Source organism: Peromyscus maniculatus, chromosome 1 (assembly GCF_049852395.1).
Source record: "Peromyscus maniculatus bairdii isolate BWxNUB_F1_BW_parent chromosome 1, HU_Pman_BW_mat_3.1, whole genome shotgun sequence".
NCBI classification, from domain to species: Eukaryota; Metazoa; Chordata; class Mammalia; order Rodentia; family Cricetidae; genus Peromyscus; species Peromyscus maniculatus.
The window spans coordinates 101,546,910-101,565,221 of record NC_134852.1 but is presented as its reverse complement, the minus strand read 5'-3'; the positions used below and the strand labels follow the sequence as shown (position 1 = coordinate 101,565,221).

Here is an 18,312-nt window from a genome sequence, read left to right as displayed (position 1 = left end):
AATTGTGTTGACAAAGTGACATGATATAGGGAGTAGATACTCTGCTTTTCTAGTAATAAAAGAACAATAATTGTGAGTGTTCTTTCCCCCTTCTCATCCCTTTCTTGTCTCAAATGTGGGATCTGAAATGGCAAAAGAGCCATGGTTAGTCATCCAAAATAATGACAAAAAACACTAGAATAATTGCAGAAACATTGACTAGAACATTCTTGTAGCTTTGCTTTCTTATGTAATAAAATAAAACTCTATTTACATAAGCTTCTGACTCCAAACATTTTTAAAACTTATTTATATTATTTTTAATCATGTGTATGGGGCAGAATATGCACACACGGACACAGGAAGACAAGAGATATCAGATTCCCCTAGAGTTAAGAGTTACAGGCAGTTGTGAACCACATGACATGTGTACTAGAAATCAAACTCAGGTCCTCTGGAAGAGCAAGAAGTGCTCTTAATCTCTGAAACATCTCACCGGCCCCACTTCTGAACATTTTTAAATACAGTATAATATGAACTTAATCAGATGAAAAAACTCCTCATGGTTTTATCTATTTCCTCCAAACAGTTCTTACCAGATTAGTCATTGCTTCAACACATGTCCCCTTTAATAGACCAGGAGTTCCATGAAAATAAGACCCATATTCTTGTCAACACATTCCCTAAAGCCTAACATAGTGTCTCATGGAGCAGAGGTTGAAACACCTTTGTTTTTTAAAATAAAAGAAGTTTAACGTGCTCTTCCACATCACACACCAACTGAATTAGAACCAGGCCAGGCCTTGCCTTCCAGAAGCTCCCAGTCTCCTAAGAGAAACCACACTTTTCAGAGAACAATAGCACTGCGCAGGAAGTGCTCCACCAAAACTCTGAGCACGTTCTGCAGGAGAAGTGTTTAGCCACGTGGCAAACACTCCTTCCCCTAGGACACTGCTTATCCTATGATATTGTCTATATTACACTACTTTATTATTCGATTCAAAAGAATATATACTCTGCTGACAGCCTTTAACTGCTGATACCATGCCAATTTAGGTCATTTTAAAGGACTTACTTCTAAAAAAAAAAATCTCTAAGGATTGTCTATCTATTATATACATAAACTCCCTAAAAATAGTCAACAACCAAATGATTTGTTGGTATAATATTAATAAAATGATCATGCTGGTTATAGGAAAACCTAAGTAGGAAAAAAACTGGAGTATTCTTTCTGCCAGCTGCCACACACTGATAATGGGGACCAGCTCCAAATTTTCTTCCACTATGTGCCGAGAAGAAATCACTAGATTCTGTCATGCTTCCAAAAAGACATTGGGTTGGACTGTCTATCTTTGTAGAGAAGTCTCATGTATCACCAGAGTAAAATATTATTATTATTATTATTTTTAGTATTTCAGCTATAGCACAAATCCAAGCATCCTCCATTTAGCAGCAGCCGCTTTATAAGCAGCCCAAGCACATAACTTTAGTTAAATGGTGCCATCTGGTGACATAAATCTTGCAATAATACATGAAGTCCGGAGCCAAGAATGGCATCGAACCTCTTGATAGTATTTGACCCAAAGTGTCCAACAAGAAGTATTTCATCTTTCCAGGGATGAGACAGTCAGTGAATCTCACCCAGACTGTGGCTGTTTAACAAAGGGAATTAAAACAATTGTCTGAGTCATGTTTTATGCTTCACATTCTTGATTCACTGATTTAAAGACATGGGTCCAGTGAGACTCCCAACCCAATTTACAAAGGGCATTATAAAGGTTTAAAATCAAAAACATCTTCCAGTCAGACACACTCCCGCAAGCACCTCCAATTCTCATAGTATTTGTATAATTTTCAGCATTTCAAAGGCCACTGCCCAAACAATCTCACTCATAGAAGCTTCCACTCCTCTTCTGTGTCACTTACTGGAATTGTAAATACAAACTGTCTCTTCAACTTTATCTAATTCATGTCTCCAAAGTAAGTGTAATAGAACCTGGCACAGTTTTCCAATAATGTCTTGTCAATGAATCAGTGAATAGATGAGAAAAATAACTTTCTCTAGTCTCTTCTAGCACAGTCCTATCAGAGACAAGATGCAGAATTATATAGAGGCATCACCTCCCAGCATCGCTCTACAGTTTTCCCAGGCTTCTCTGAACTCCTGCAGCACTTTGGTCCAGCCCCTAGAGTCTAATTATCAATTACGTACTGACTTGACATTTGTGCATATGTGTTAATATTACTTTGACTTTAAGAGACAATTTCTCTCTAAGGTCCTAGATCTGGACTTCATAGCATCCATCTCCACATGTCTATGTGACTAAGTAAAACTTCATAAATATGTTGTGAAATATTACTACTCAAATTGTAATAACTGGAATATCCCTGGTTAGTGTATTTAAATGAGTATTGTAAAGAGCTATGATAGACTTTAGTATCCAAGAATTTAATAGTCACTATTTAGCCAAAAAATATTTATACTTATTTGAGAGGCAGGCAAGATGACCTAACACTTGCCATGGAGCCTCACAACCTGAGTTACATCCCCAGGACCTACATGGTAAAGAGAGCCAACTCCCTTGGTTATCCTCTGATTTCCACATGCTTGCCACAGTACACATGCCAGTGCATATGCACACTCACAATGTGTGTACATGCATGCATGTGCACACACACATACAAATAAGTGTAATGAAAAATTTAAGGCTTAAGTAAGGGTTCATAACTTAGACTGTTTTGTTTCACTGGTGCATATGCAAGCATTGCCTAGTGAGTGTGACAATTGCCCGTGACGTAACAGAAGCAGCTCCATGTAATTTTGCTGTTCTCTATTCACAACAACACAAGCAGGAACTATCATTAAATATTCAGAGGGGGGTCGCTTACATATTTCAGATATACTGTTTATTTTAAAGGGAAATTGGATTCCATAATATTTGTAAATTTATGGATCCTCAAAGAACTTCAGAATGTTAAAAGTTCTTTCATCTTCTTAAAGACTAAATTAGATCTTTACAAATGTAAGAATGAAGAAACATCATTTTCTTGCAAGCTCATGAGTAATATTCAAACACCCTGTGAGTTTCCTTGAATGGTTAGAATACACATTTCACTTCAGAATCACCTGAAAGAGTTACTTAGACACTACTTGCTGAGCTCTAATGCCAGAGTCTGGGATTGAACAGTAGCTTTTTCAGGTGAGACACAGAGCTACACAAGTTGATGGGTGATTGGTGCTGCTGATACAAAAGTCATAGTGTGAGAACCTGTTTTGAAAGATAACACCCAAGTTATTCTAAATTCACATAATTGTACAATCCTTCGCATTAGTTGTAATCTATAAAAATTTCTTGATTTCCTTATGATCACGTGACAAAAACACACAATTAGTAATAGTTACAGCCTTGATGTGCTTTAAATAGGGCTTTTTTTAAATAATATTACATTAGAATTAGTATAATGGGATGCTGCAAAGATGGCCCTCAGGTAATAGCACAAGCTACACAAGCTTAAGGACTCGTGTTCAAATCCCAAGTACCCACATAAAATTCCAGGCATGAAAAAAAAATTCTGGGAGTGGCTGCATGGGCATGTAACCCCAACATTTTAAGGGCAGAGACAGATGCCAACATAGTTCCAAGTTCAGTGAGAGACCTTACTTCAAGAGAATAATCAGAGTTACACAGAAGAACATCCAATAGTTTCCTCTGGCCTCCCCATATGCACACACATGAACACACACCACACATACACACACACACACACACACACATATTTCAATTAAAAGAATTTGTATAATAGGAAATTATAGAGATTTTAAAACTCAAAATGTGATTTAAAAAACTCTCATATATTTTGATTTCTGTCCATAACATCACTATAATTTAATAACTAAATAATTGCTTATATAATGTCTCTATTCCCTATAGCATTTTCTTCATTTGCTCACAAAACTAAACATTGTCTCATATAGTTCACTACTACATCATTTTGCAGAGAACGACGTCTAGCACATGACAAGTATTTTTAAAAATTGTTTACTATTTTGAATAAAAATTATTAAATATGTATTATTAATATAAGGGTTCACATACTATGAACTTATATTTAAACTCTGGAAAGTGCTGAAAGTATGAAAACTGTAAAACTGTGATTATCCATTGAATAATTTTTTTATGATCAGACCACAAGATGTCACCCTAAGCCTAACATCTAGAATGTAGTTTCTAGCATATTGACAATAAACTGACTTTCAATTTTTTCAAAATTTAATGTTTATTATACTGAAACCATATCATTGGAGGGTATATCAGTAATTATATTTATAATTTAAACATACATGAAGTATTTTCAAGATTGAGTTTCATAAATTCCCCTTTGTAGATGTTTAACCATAGTAACCAGCATACACAAGCAATGAAAGCGTCTTCCAAATACATTGTGCTTGCGAATGCCAGGTACAGGTTACTGTGCTTCTTGCCAGCACTGCATATCAATAAGTAGATCAACAAATAATTGAGTGGGGGTGTTTTGTAAAAAATAGTTGCTTATCTTTTACTACTTATTTTCTCAAAATATTAAGAAGAATATTTTCTCCTAAAATATTGAGAACAATATAAGAACATCTGAGTTATATACATAAATGCAAGTGATGTATGTATCATATATAAATACATCATGTGCTTGCTTTATGTGTTAATGAATGATCCTTGCTAACTTTCAAAGTACTTTATTCCACTCTGAACTACTGACAAATGAGAAATCAAAGTAAATAGCAAAGGAACTGGGGAAGTAAGAAAGAAAGGCCATCAAACAGTTCACCATGCTCCAGGCTTGTCCTGCTATTTGCCGCAAATACAGCCTATCTTATCATTTCATTTTATATTCTTTTACTTTGTTTACTCAAAAAACATTCTAAAATGTATATTACCTTTATAATCAGATAAAATTTTTGTTTAAAAATTAGAAAAGCATTACTGCTGCCTTGGAGAGATACTTTAAAGCAAATGATGGACTGCAAAAAATATTTATTTCTAGACCAATGTTCTTCATGTGCTCAAAAAGGGTTTGATTTCCTGGTCACGTGTAAATGTTGCAGCACAGTCCTCAGGAATAGTGTTTCATTTCATTATCCATTTGCGTTGGCTTTTTTGGCATTATGAGTCTTCTTTATGAAGTTAGCTAGGATTCATCCAAGGTACTATTTCAATGCACTGGCTATCTGAATATTAGACATCTTTCATTATTTGTAACAAAATGGGTGCAGGGTGAGAGGAGAAGTCAAGTTATAGACAATAAACCTATGTTTTATTTATCAATGACAGCCTATCCATGTTTTTATAAAGATCTGAATCTTCTTCAGGATGCACAGGGAGACCTTAAGGAAAACTCCCAGTGAAACAGTCCTTAATGATAAGTTAATGATCAATACTTTGCTTCCACATACAATTCAACAAAAAAAAAAAAATGTGTACTGCTGCACAGTGCTTCTTTGCATTTGGGTTTAACCCCAACTGACATTAAAGGGCCAGCCAAAGTAACATGGTATGCAGATTATTACATAACAGCTTTTATACAGATTTATTAGAGACATTCAAGCCACACTATAGGCTCTCAGCCAAGATATTTATCGCTCACTTAAAATAATGGAAAAAATGCAGTTGTTAGTCTCACTCCTCTCCCTTCTTGTCCTCTAGGTAACAGTGCTATCAAATGATTACATTTCAAAGCATTTCGACTTATCTGAATCATCTGACAGTATTATTCCTAAACCAGTTCTCAGGAGCTCAAGCTCCCCAAAGACAGCCAGTCTCGACTAAACACATCACGTAAACCAATTGAGATGTGCTGCCATTTAGTTAATGGCCTTTATGAGTCATCAACTAAATGATACTATTAATACTTAATTCAGAAATTTGTGGTTTAAAATGTTCTGTAAAATACTCTTCTCTAATGACTGTTTATTTAAATTCTGTAAGGCTCCATTTAGAGTTGCTTTTATTTAATGCTAGCTGAGATGATTATATTTGTTTGTGTCATTAATCCTTGCCAGCCACAATAGATGAAAAGAATTATTTTTCCCACAGGTAAGATAATTTTATAGAGCTTTTTAACTTCCATTTACATTCAATAAATTTATTTTCAACTCTTTAAAACTTAATATCATCTTTTAAATTATACTGAAACTATAATCTTGGGGTGTATCAGTTGGTATATTCATAGCTTGAAATAAAAAACATATTAATAAGTAAAAAAGAAGATATTTTAACATTAAGCTTCATATATTCCTGTAGTTAGATTTTTCTTCCAATACATGCTAGCATTTAAATGTGATGAAAAAGTCTAGTTGACTCACTTATTTCTTTTAAAATGTTTTATGTTGTTGCTTAGCACATACAAGTGCTGAGCTCAGTTCCTGATGCTAAACATAAATAATCAGAAAAAAAAGTCTCCTGTGTCAAATGGAGTTGTTTTAATGTTCAATTTGTTGTTTTTCTTGAAGGAAATAATGATTTATTGATTGATTTTCCTTGTTGCTTTTTTTCTTAAAACACCTTGAAAAGATCAATATAAAGCTATGTGAGTAAATGAAAAAGATAGGCTGGGCCATGGTGGTGCACGCCTTTAATCTCAGCACTCAAGAGGCAGAGGCAGGCGGATCTCTGTGAGTTCAAGGTCAGCCTGGGCTACAGAGTCAGTTCCAGAAAAGGCTTCAAAGCTACACAGAGAAACCCTGTCTCAAAAAAAATGTGAAAGATAGATGTATAAGGACATCTATCAATAAAACACAGCCTTGATTTTCTTCAATATCATTAAAGAGGAGGCTAAGATTATCTAATTATATTCATGACAGATTGAATTTAAATTCTGTTTACATCAATAAACTTTTGAGTTTACATCAATAAACTTTTCAATTATTGACCTAAATTTTCCTAAAAGAAGCAAAAGAGATGAAGGATTTTTCTTTAACCTTGTTCTGAAAAGGACAGCGGAGCTGTGAGAACAACTCCATACTATTTGTTCTCTATGGTACCTATCCCCAACTCCACAGCACACTCAGCTTCTCACCTGGGTACCTTTCTCTTCCCATACAAAATATCCTTTCAATAATGATACTTTTCAATAATTTATCCTTTATTTATATTTTACAATTGGTTTTCTAAGTGAAAATAAGAGGGGAGGGAATCTGCCCTTTGAGTAACAAGAAAAATTATCAGGGTTTTTTTGTTTATTTTGTGTGTGTGTGTGTGTGTGTGTGTGTGTGTGTGTGTGTGTGTGTGTGTGTGTGTGTGAAACTTAGCTATCTAGGACATTATTCAAAAATATGTAGCCTGATTCTGGTGATTAAGACCATAAGTAATTTCTGTAATACATACCTAGCAAGGCTTGAAACAAGCTGCTCTTAAAAATGCTCATCACCTTTTTAACAGCATTTTTCAACAGCTGCTCCTCAGGTTTTCTTAGTTTCTTGCAGTATTCTTCCAGTAACAACAAAGCTCGATCAGTATCTGAAAGACACAGTTGTTAAAGTCCACCATGTGGTCCCAGAGAAACCCATTGATCAAACTCATCTATGTTATAGCTGTGTTCCTGATTTCATGACACAAATAATTCAGCAAAGTGATCATCTACTCCAGGAACTGCCAAATGAAATTAATAATTATACACAGTGCTAATCTCAAAGCCCACTTTGGTTTTCTTACAGTCTCATCTTCCAAAAGAATCTGCAACTGTGAAACAATGCAAAGCAAAAATACACTGCTGGCCAGATGTTCACATAATGAATGTGACTCCATTGATAAAGAGAAAAGAACCATAGTAAATTGATGACTGCCTAAAAATAATGTCAGACATCCTTTATGACCTTTAAGGCCTCCTCCCCTCCGTGAATTTGCAACGCACATCTTCTGCCTTATTTTCCAGTGTATGTGTCATATCTTTCAAAAGCACACAGTACCCAAATCATACTTACTTTCCCTTCTCACTTCCCTCTACACACACACACACACACACACACACACACACACACACACACACACACACACACCTTACTACTCCCTGTACTAAGATACTCCCCCCACTACCACTATCTCACCCTAGAATCAGTGTTCTATTGAAAGACCTCATTGACTCAGGACATGAAACCCACTTAGCCACTACATATGAACTACAGCATGTTACTTAACCTCTCTGAACTTCCCATTTCCTCACAAGTATTAGTAATAAGTAAAACAATAGTCCTCGGCCCAATGTCTATTACATAGAAAGCAAATGATAAGCCAACTGAAAACCTACCTTTCTTTAATTTAGACCTCATTCAAATGTTCTCTCTCTCTCTCTCTCTCTCTCTCTCTCTCTCTCTCTCTCTCTCTCTCTCTCCTTTTCTCTCTCTTAGAGCCATCTCTGATGGTTAAAATTAAACACTATCTCCCCTGTTTCAAAAACAGTTTGTGCACAAATCCTGTAGCCATTCAGAGTATATACAGTGTAATGTAAAATAAAACATCATAACTAGTTTCTTCACCCCTCAGAAAAACTCCTTGGAAGTCCCCAGAGTGACACATTTTGCACATAGGTGAAATACACTTGAAATGTAATAACAATTAACATTTATTGATTGCTTTATTTCTGAACACAACTCCCTTTCTCCTGAACTCTTCAGTTCTTTCCCCACACACAACCTTTCTTAGCTGATAGTACTTCCTAGTTCACTGTAAGTCCGAACAGGCTACAAACTCTTAGCATATATTGACTTAGTGAAACCGTTTCATATTTTGGCCATCTGTTACTATGGATGAAATATTTGCACTTCTATCAAAAGTAAAATCCTCTACTATAGATCTTTTTTATGCTTTCTTACCTACTCCAGAGTGTAACCAGAAGATTACCTGTGTCCCGGCCTGCCAGCAGTCAGTACAAATCTCTCCCACTCGCATCCCCCAAGTAAACACAGAGAGGCTTATATTAATTATAACTACATGACCATGGCTCAAGCTTTTTGCTAGCTAGCTCTGATATCTTCAATTAGCCCATAACTATTAATCTATGTATTGCCACATGTTCCATGGCTTTACCTGTGTCCCACTACATGATGCTCCTTGGGTGACTTATTGGCATCTCTCCCCACCTTCTTCCTGTCTCTCTCTTTGAACTTCTCACCTGCCTCTAAGCTGCCTTGCCATAGTCCAAACGGCTTTATTTATCAACCAATCAGAGAAACACATATTTGCAGCATACAGATAGACATTCCCCATCACTTCCCCTTTTCTGTCTAAACAAAAAGAAGGTTTTAACTTTAACCTATTAAAATTACATATAACAAAACAGTTATCAAGCAAGAATTACAGTTACAATATTTAGTTTATTTGTATTTTGTAAAATTAAAGAAGAAAACTTTTATTTATCCTATATTTGTGAGTCTAAGGTTTTATATCTAATTTATCTTCTATCATAACCAAGGAAAATTATAACTATGTAGTCTTTAACTACATCAAAGACCCCAGAAGGATATAATAATACCTAAGTAAACAGGAAATGCATTGTGAGCAACTTCTAAAATTCTGGAAATGACAAAGACAGTTGCCTGCCTGGACAGTTACCCAAAGTTCCTCTGTAACATTGGGGCATTCATCTTTAGCCCATAAGCCTAGTCTCTCAGTCATTTTTTCTCTTTGTCCTGTAGAATGTCTGACAGTCTTCTCTGTGAAGCAGGAACCTGAAGGACCATCTTGCCTTGCAAAGTTCAGTGGTCACCTTTCTATGGGTCCTGCATGTCCATTCCATACAACATTTTGTCAAGCAGTCCAGGCAAGAGCAGTTTCTTGCCCAAATGGCTATTTTTGCCAAGATAAACTCCATATAGAGTGTTTTTTATGCCCATCTTTTTCTTTGAAGTAAATCAGTGCTGCCAGGAGCAGATGTGTCTCACTGTCCAGAAAGTCTTAAGTTTTTAAAACATTTTAAATGCCATATTTTGTAGGTCTTTGAAGTGTTTGAAGATTACCTACCTAATTGAAATATCATGTATACCTAGAAAACTTAACTAATGTGACTGTAAGTTTGATTATCATAGATGATAAATTATTAATCTGTATTTCTCAACTGTACATTACAATTTTAAATGAGTTGCACAAACAAAATACTTTAAACAAGAGTAGAAATATACATACAGTATAACAAAATTAACTTTAAATTTGTATCAATAAACTAAAATCCATAGCATTATAAAACATTTCAAACAAGCTGTTGCTCTTTAAAAGTAGATTTAATAATCTATCCTTTAATCCTATCATATCTACACCCCAGAATACTGTTCTATCATCATTGTTTCTAATTATTTCAGTCATTCCCATCAGCATATAAATAACCTGAACTACTAGTGACCTGTTTTATAGATTAATTTTTATGACTTTAAATTATGTGTAGGTGTGTGTCTGAGTGCAGGTTCCCATGGAGGCCAAAATCATTGGCACTCCTGAAGCTGGAGAAACAGATATTTGTGAGACACCTGATGTGGGTGCTAGGAACAGAACTGGGGTCCTGTGGAAAAAGCAGTTAGTGCTCTTAACCACTGAGCCATCTCTGTGGCCCAAACCACTGACTTTAAAAATATTTGACTCCAGTTCTAATTACAGTGCTAACCCACTCGATAACAAAACTCCATGAAATGTTTGCTGTCTATTTTTCCTTTCCTTTGGTTGTTTTGTATACTACTTTAATCAGACTATAATTTCACAGAAGAGTCGCTGTCACTGTCACCTCTCATTTCCTTATTCACAAAGCCAATGGTCAGTTTTGAGTCATCTCATGTGACCCAACAGTAGCCTCTGATGCTGTTGCACTACTGAAGACACTTACATGAGTTTATTATAAAGTTTACTAATGTAAGGATAAGACATGTTATTTTATTATCAATTTTGTTTGTTGACTCTCAGGAATTTTTATTAGTTTTTGCCAGATTTTTACTGGGGTTGGAATTGATGAATGAGTAGTCATAATACAAATGTTGGTCCTATAGTTTTGTTCTGAAATGCTACAATATGACCCCATATTAAGGGTTTGGTCGTCAGCCCATTGCACTACTGGGTTGTGATGGAACCTTAAAGAGGTCCAGCCTTGTTGGAATAAACCAGGTCATGGGGGCGTGCCTTTGATGAGACACTGGGACACCAGCTACTTTTTTTCTCTTTGTCCTTCACTGCCCAGCAGCCATGAGGTAAACAGACCTTCTATACTATGTAATTCCCTCATGGTGCACTCTGCCACCACAGGCCCATTATTCTTCAGCTCTTACAAGTTGGAATGTGCCAACTCCAACTCATTATGATCTCTAGGGCAGCACTCTGTTTTCCTCTTATATCATGAAGGAAATCACTTCTTCATCACTTCCACTCACTACATAAACCAGGCTGGCCTCCAATTCCCATGCTACCAAGCTGGCCTCAAGCTCACTATGTAGCCCAAGCCTAGAATCCATGATCCTCCAACCATCATACATGATGAAATGTATGACTCACCATGCCCACCTTGACTCCTACACTTCTCCTCTTGCTGAACCTACTCCAACCACAGTGGTTTTAGTTCTTTTTCAAGTGCACCAAGAATACTCTTACCTCAAGGCCTTGCAGTTCTGCCTAACACAGTCTTCCATCAGATAGCCAGAGCTTAGTCCCCCGCTTCCATCTTTCATCTATCACTTTAGCTGGGAGGGGGATTTCAAGACTACTCCCTTTACAAAGGTAAGAATCCGGGCCTGGAGATATATAGTGTAGTCAGCAGAGCACTTGTCTAGTATAAAATAAGCCCTGGATTTGATGCTCAGTATCTCATGAAAAAAGGCAGGGTTTTGATTTTTATTTCCTTGATGGCTAAGAATGTTGAACACTTTTTAAAACATTTCTCAGTTAGTGGATCTGGGAGGATTTGGAGGGGAATGTGGGAACAGAATATGATCAAAATATAGTGAAACCATGTATGAAAGTCTTAAAGAATGAATAAAATAGATTTTTAAACAGGCATGGTAGCATATGTCTACAATCTTAGCAGTCGGAAGATACAGACAGAAAGACCAAAAGGTTTAAGGTCATCTTCAGCTACACACACAGTAAGTTTGAGACCAGCCTGTGCTATAATGAGACCTTATCTCAAAAAAAAAAGTGAGAATCTCAGTTAAGCAATGATGGATAAAGGAAGACATAGCATAGTTTGTCCCCTTTCCCTAAGAGTGCAAAGCCAGGTGCAGCAATGCACACACCTACAATGGTGTCTCCAGCTCTCTGGGGACAAAGACAGGAGACCTATAAATTTAGAGTCTGTCTAAGCTATGTAGTAAGATTCTGTCTCAAAAGACAAAGCTAAAAATAAAAAAATATCATCATGGGTGGAGAAAAAGAATCAGACCCTCCTGCGCTCATTCTCCAATGGAATTCGATTTGGAAAGTTTTTCACACAACAAATACCTCCACAAGAGCTAAGGAAACTGAGTGCTTTCAGTAAAACAAAATGAATACGCACTTTAAAGAAGGCAATAAGGAAGAGTTGCCCATGTTACACCTGCCCTAGCTCCAAGAAGCTCTGTGAGGATGGAAACACATCCTATTTGGAGGCAGGAAAGAAAAATCAAGTGCAGGTCTTAAGACTTGATTTGAAATCTAGGTCTTTTTTTATTTGTGTCTACTTCAGTGTATACATTTCTGAGCAAAGCTCTATGACCCCCACTGCCAGGATAATACCCACAGGCTGAACCACTGAAGCTGTTAGATCAGGTGGCCCGCTGCCTCTGCCCCCACTCCTCAACCTGTTAGTAGATAGACCAGATAGAAAGCTAATTCAGGGCTTTGATTAGAGCCCAGTGCCAACCTCACCACTATAATGAAGACCCTGTAGAGACCTCTACATCAGTAGAACAAATGAGAGTTTTGTCCTGTAGCATTCCTCACCCTTCAGGGAGGCTGTGTGCATACCCACACTCTTTTGAATACTACACAGGTCCCTGTGGGTTTATGACACTCAGGTGTAACTCATGTTAGCATCAGCCTTGTGACCAACAGTGTGTCTTTATGACCTGTTCACCAGCTTAAGACAGCACAGCTGTTACCACACCAGTGTTTACAGATAGGGTTCCAGCACTAGACAGAGACCTTATCCCAGTGGGAATGACTCACATTTTATCCTGAATCACTACTAGCTGGAGTGTGAGCCTTGGTATACCCAGAAATTGATCAGATGTGAAACTCAAGCATGACCCAGCTTAGCATCAGTCTAGGTAGCCTAAGTATTTGAAGAGTGGGCAGTTGCTAACAGATAAAATGGAGTTGTGGGCATAAGGCTTTGCCCTGTAAATCAGTTTGTGTTGGAGAAACCTAACACTGGGCAGATCCTCAAAGCCCCCACCCCAACGCATACCTGTGAATAGAGCCTCTGAAACAGTCTATTTGTAGGGGAAATCTATGGAACTTCTATCTCAACTACCATCACCTGTGATGGTTGTAGTAGTCTTAGGCCACCAGGCTACAAGTGGAAGCTGATAACAGTGTGTGCCTTTGTTCTGCCCACTTTTAGATTGTTCTTGATGGGCTGTGGGCTCAGGATATAATATGGCTAAATGACGGTGATAGCTACGGATATAAGATAGGACCCAGAGACTGATCCATCTATGGTGACTGCCCAAAGCCAGATAGAATCAGCAGTGCAAGGCTGCAGGCTGGTAAGTGCAAACAAGGAATCTTGTCCTACCCTGGCCCTAAGAGAGAAGCTTGTAAAGACAGAGTGCTCCTTAGGGGGGCTTTCCAGAAGTATGGTTGCACACCCCTGTCATCTCAGAACTCCACAGGCCGAGAAAGGAGGACAGAGGATGGAAAATGTAAGCTAACCTGAGCTGCACTGCAAGATACTACCTCAAAAAACCAAGGGTTGTGGATATAGCTCAGTAACAGAACCCTTGCCTAGCAAGGGGATGGCTCAAGGCTCGACTTTCCCTAGCACTGTAAACAGTAAGTATATAACAATGCTGTCTTAGAGGCAAACTTGGGGTTGACTGCCCTCTAGACTGAAATGGCCACACTGCCGTGGCAACGCCCAGCAAATTTCAAATTGGACACCATCCAGTGCTTCAATAGTGGAAGTGATTATAGGCTCAGAGAAAATAAGCAACCCCTACTTAGAATTTCTGGAAATTCACAGTAGGAGGATTGTAATGAACAGTTAATCCTCATATGCTAAGACAATATCTATGCCAACAAGCTTCAGGAACTTTCAGGAAACCATCGCCCCACAAAATATTTAAAATAAGGTGCCAGAAACTGACCAGGTAGTACTCACCATGGGAGAATTTTGAGATAGAATATTTATAACAGCAGTTTAAAGAAAATTCAGTGAAATTGAAGACAAAAGGGAAAAATGTTTGAATAATCTAAGAGAAATTTAGAGATAAAAGCAATATAAATATAAATCAAACACAAATTAATGACACAAAAAATACACTAAAGAATTTTTTGAAATGTGAAAGAAGACATCAACAGCAGGCTAGACAGGACAGAAGAAATAATCAAGGCCAGTGAGATACTCAGTGGCAAAAAGTGTCTGCTGCCAAGCCTAACAACCTGAGTTCAATCCCCAGGATCTACATGATGAAAGCAGAGAACCATCTCCCACAAGTTGTCCTCTGGCCACCACAAATGTGCATGGAAACACACACACAGGAAGGAAGAAAAGATGGAGGGAGGGAGAGATAATGAGAGGGATGAATGGAAGGAAGGGGGAGGGAGGGGAAATGTTTCAAATTCAAAAAAAACAGTGATTCTGAAGACATACTATTTGAAAATGCACAAGTGGAGGATAAAAACGCACAAATGAAGGATAAAACTGGACTGAAGAATGAAAAAAAAAAGTCCAAAGAATTGTGAGACAGCACCAAAAGTGCAAATATTCAGGTTATTGGTGCTCAAGAAGAATGTGTGAGTGCCAGGCAGTTAGAAAATATATTCGAAGAAACAATAACATAAAACTTCTCAATCCTACAGGACACAAATATACAATACAAGAAAGTCAAAAATCAGGCTGGGAGTGGTGGTACACCCCTTTGATCCGACCACTCTGGAGTTTGATCAACACAACAATTTCCAAGCCAGTCAAGCCAACATAGATCTAACAGGAGGAAATAGTGAAAAACATAGTATGTTTACTCAGCATTAGAGCACACAAATACAAAAGGCAAATATTAACAGAGCCAAGAGAAGCACTCAACTCCAATATCATAATAGCTGGGAGTTTAACACTCCACTTCAGCAGTGAACAGATTATCCAGAAAGAAAAGTCAACAAAGAAATGCCAGAGTTGAATTAGACCCAAGACCAAATAGACATAATAGGTATCTATAGGACATGACTCCAACAGCTTCTACTGACGTTTTTCTCATAATCACATGGAACATTTCCCAGGACAGATCATATGACAAGCCACAAGATAAGTCTCACAATTTTTAAAAAAATTGTAATTATGCTTTCTCCTTTGAACACAATGCAATTAAGAAGCCAGTAAAAAGAAAATTTTTTGGAAACTATACCAATGCATGGAAATTTAACAGCTTAATTTTGAACAAGCAATAAATCAAAAAATAAATCAATAAGGAAATGTAAATTTTCTTGAAACAAATGAAAATGGAGATACAGGATAAGAAAACATAGATATGAAAAATAAAGAATCTAGAAATAAACCCAATCAAAGTATTCTAGTTTGGTTTCTGTTGCTGTGATAAACACCATTTAAAAAATAAAACTTTTTGTAGGAAAGGATTCATTTGACTTACCAATTACAAATCATCATGAGGAAAAGCCAAGGCAGGAACTCAAAGGAGGAGCATAAAGCCAAAACCAATGGAGGAATGGAATACTGCTTATTAGCATTCTGTCAGTTCAGCTACCTTCCCACCCGACCAGGAATGGTACCACCCACAGTGGGCTGGGCCCTCCTACATCAGTTACTATTAAAGAAAATGCCCAAAGACATAGTCACTGATGGAGGCAAGTCTTCCACTGAGGTTCCTCTTCCCCGAGTATGTCAAATTGACATCCAACATTAGCCATCACACAAAGATATGGAAGGTTCCTACTGTGGATATTGTTCTGTATAAATAAAACACTGATTGGCCAGTGGCCAGGCAGGAAGTAGGCGGGACAAGGAGAGAGGAGAATTCTGGGAAGTGGAAGGCTGAGTGAGGGAGACACTGCCAGCCACTGCCATGACAAGCAGCATGTGAAGATGCCGGCAAGCCACGAGCCATGTGGCAAGATATAGATTTATAAAAATGGATTAATTTGCCGGGCGGTGGTGGCGCATGCCTTTAATCCCAGCACTCGGGAGGCAGAGGCAGGAGGATCTCTGTGAGTTCGAGGCCAGCCTGGGCTACCAAGTGAGTTCCAGGAAAGGTGCAAAGCTATACAGAGAAACCCTGTCTTGAAAAACAAAACCAAAAAAAGGGGATTAATTTACAATATAAGAACAGTTAGCAAGAAGCCTGCCACAGCCATACAGTTTGTAAGCAATATAAGTCTCTGTGTTTACTTGGTTGGGTCTGAGCGGCTGTGGGACTGATGGGTGACAGATTTGTCCTGACTGTGAGCCAGGCAGGAAAACTCTAGCTACAGGTTCCCATGGTGAAAATTAGAAAACACTAATAAAAATATGGAATGGAAAAGAAAAAACTTAAAAGATAGCCAGTGCTCATGGATTGGAAGAATCAACATTGTACAATTGTCCCTATAATCCATTGAGATGTACAGATTCAATACAATTGCTATCAAAAAGATAGTGACATTTTTCACATGACAAAATTCACATAGCCATTCTCAAATTATTCAAAATTACAAAATTTAAAAGGCAGCCAAAGGTATTGCTAGAAAAAAAAAACTGGGGGTGGGAATGAGGAAGCAGGAGGTATTATACTATCTGACTTCAAAACATACTGTGAAGCCATAGTGATCAAAACAGCATGGTAACACAAACATAGCTGCATAAACCAATATTATAGAATAAAAAGGCAATTTTGAAATTAAGAAAACCCATGAATCTATAGCCAACTGATTTGAGAGAAAACTGTTAATAATATGCACCAATGAAAAGGCAATCTTTTCAATAAATGGTGATAAGAGATTGAATACCCCAGATCTAAATGGAATTCTCAACAGAAGAATCTCAAAAGGTGTAAACACATTTAAGGAATTGTTCAACAACTCTGGGATACCATCTTATACCTGTCAGAATGGCTAAGATCAAAAACACCGATGACAGCTTATGTTGGAAAGGACATGAAGAAAGAGGAACACTCCTCCACTGTTGTGAGAGTGCAAACTTATACAGCAACTTTGGAAATCAATGTGGCAGATTCTCAGAAAACTGAGAATCAATCTACCTCCTCAAGATCCACTGATACTACTCTTGGGCATATACCCAAAGGATGCTCATCATACCATAAAGACACTTGCTCAACTATGTTGATAGCACCATTATTTGTAATAGCCAGAATCTGGAAACAACCTTGATGCCCCTCAACTGAAGAATGGATAAAGAAAATGTGGTACATTTACACAATGGAGTACTACTCAGCACTAAAAAAACAATGACATCATGAAATTTGCATTGGAAAATGGATGGAACTAGAAAAAAAATCCTAAGTGAGGTAACCCAGACCCAAAAAGACAAACACAGTATGTACTCACTCATTAGTGAATAGTAGATGTAAAGCAAAGGATAATCAGGCAACAATCCACAGTCCCAGAGAAGCCAGATAACAAAGAGGACCCTAAGAGGAAAGCATGGATCACTCTGGGAAGGGGAAATAGATGAGATCTCCTGGGTAAACTGGGGAGGGTTGGGGGGTTGAGGGGAAGGGAGGGGGAATGGGAACATGAGGGATCAGGATAGTCAAGTTGAGGGAGGGACAGAGAGGGAGAACAATGAAAGAGATATCTTGATAGCAGGGGCCTTTATAGGGTTAGGGAGAAACCTGGTGCCAGGGAAACTCCCAGGAATCCACAAGGATGACCCCAGTTAAGACTCCTAGCAATAGTGGAGAGGGTGCCTGATCTGGCCTTCTACTGTAATCAGATTGATGACCACCCTAATTGTCATCATAGAACCTTCATCCAGTAACTGATAGAAGCAAATACAGAGATCCACAGCCAAGAACTGGGCCGAGCTCTTAGAGTCCAGTTGAAGAGAGGGAGGAGGGATTATATGAGCAAGGAAGGGAATCAAGATCATGATGAGGAAACCCACAGAGACAGCTGACCCAAGCTTGTGAAGGGAGCTCACAGACTCTAGACCAACAGCTAG

General features: G+C 37.8%; 1 protein-coding gene across 5 annotated transcripts in view; it reads right to left on the bottom strand.

The window, feature by feature from the left end:
* Dlg2 (discs large MAGUK scaffold protein 2) overlaps positions 1-18,312 on the bottom strand; it is a 1,859,766-nt gene that overhangs the window by 1,824,008 nt on the left and 17,446 nt on the right. For all 5 annotated transcript variants that reach the window (XR_013043174.1, XM_076547134.1, XM_076547135.1 and 2 more), the window contains exon 2: positions 7,359-7,490. Coding sequence is in view for 4 of the 5 variants with exons in the window: in XM_076547134.1 (XP_076403249.1) it covers positions 7,359-7,490 (132 nt within the window). In the remaining variant the exon portion in view is untranslated. The remainder of the gene's footprint in view (positions 1-7,358; positions 7,491-18,312) is intronic.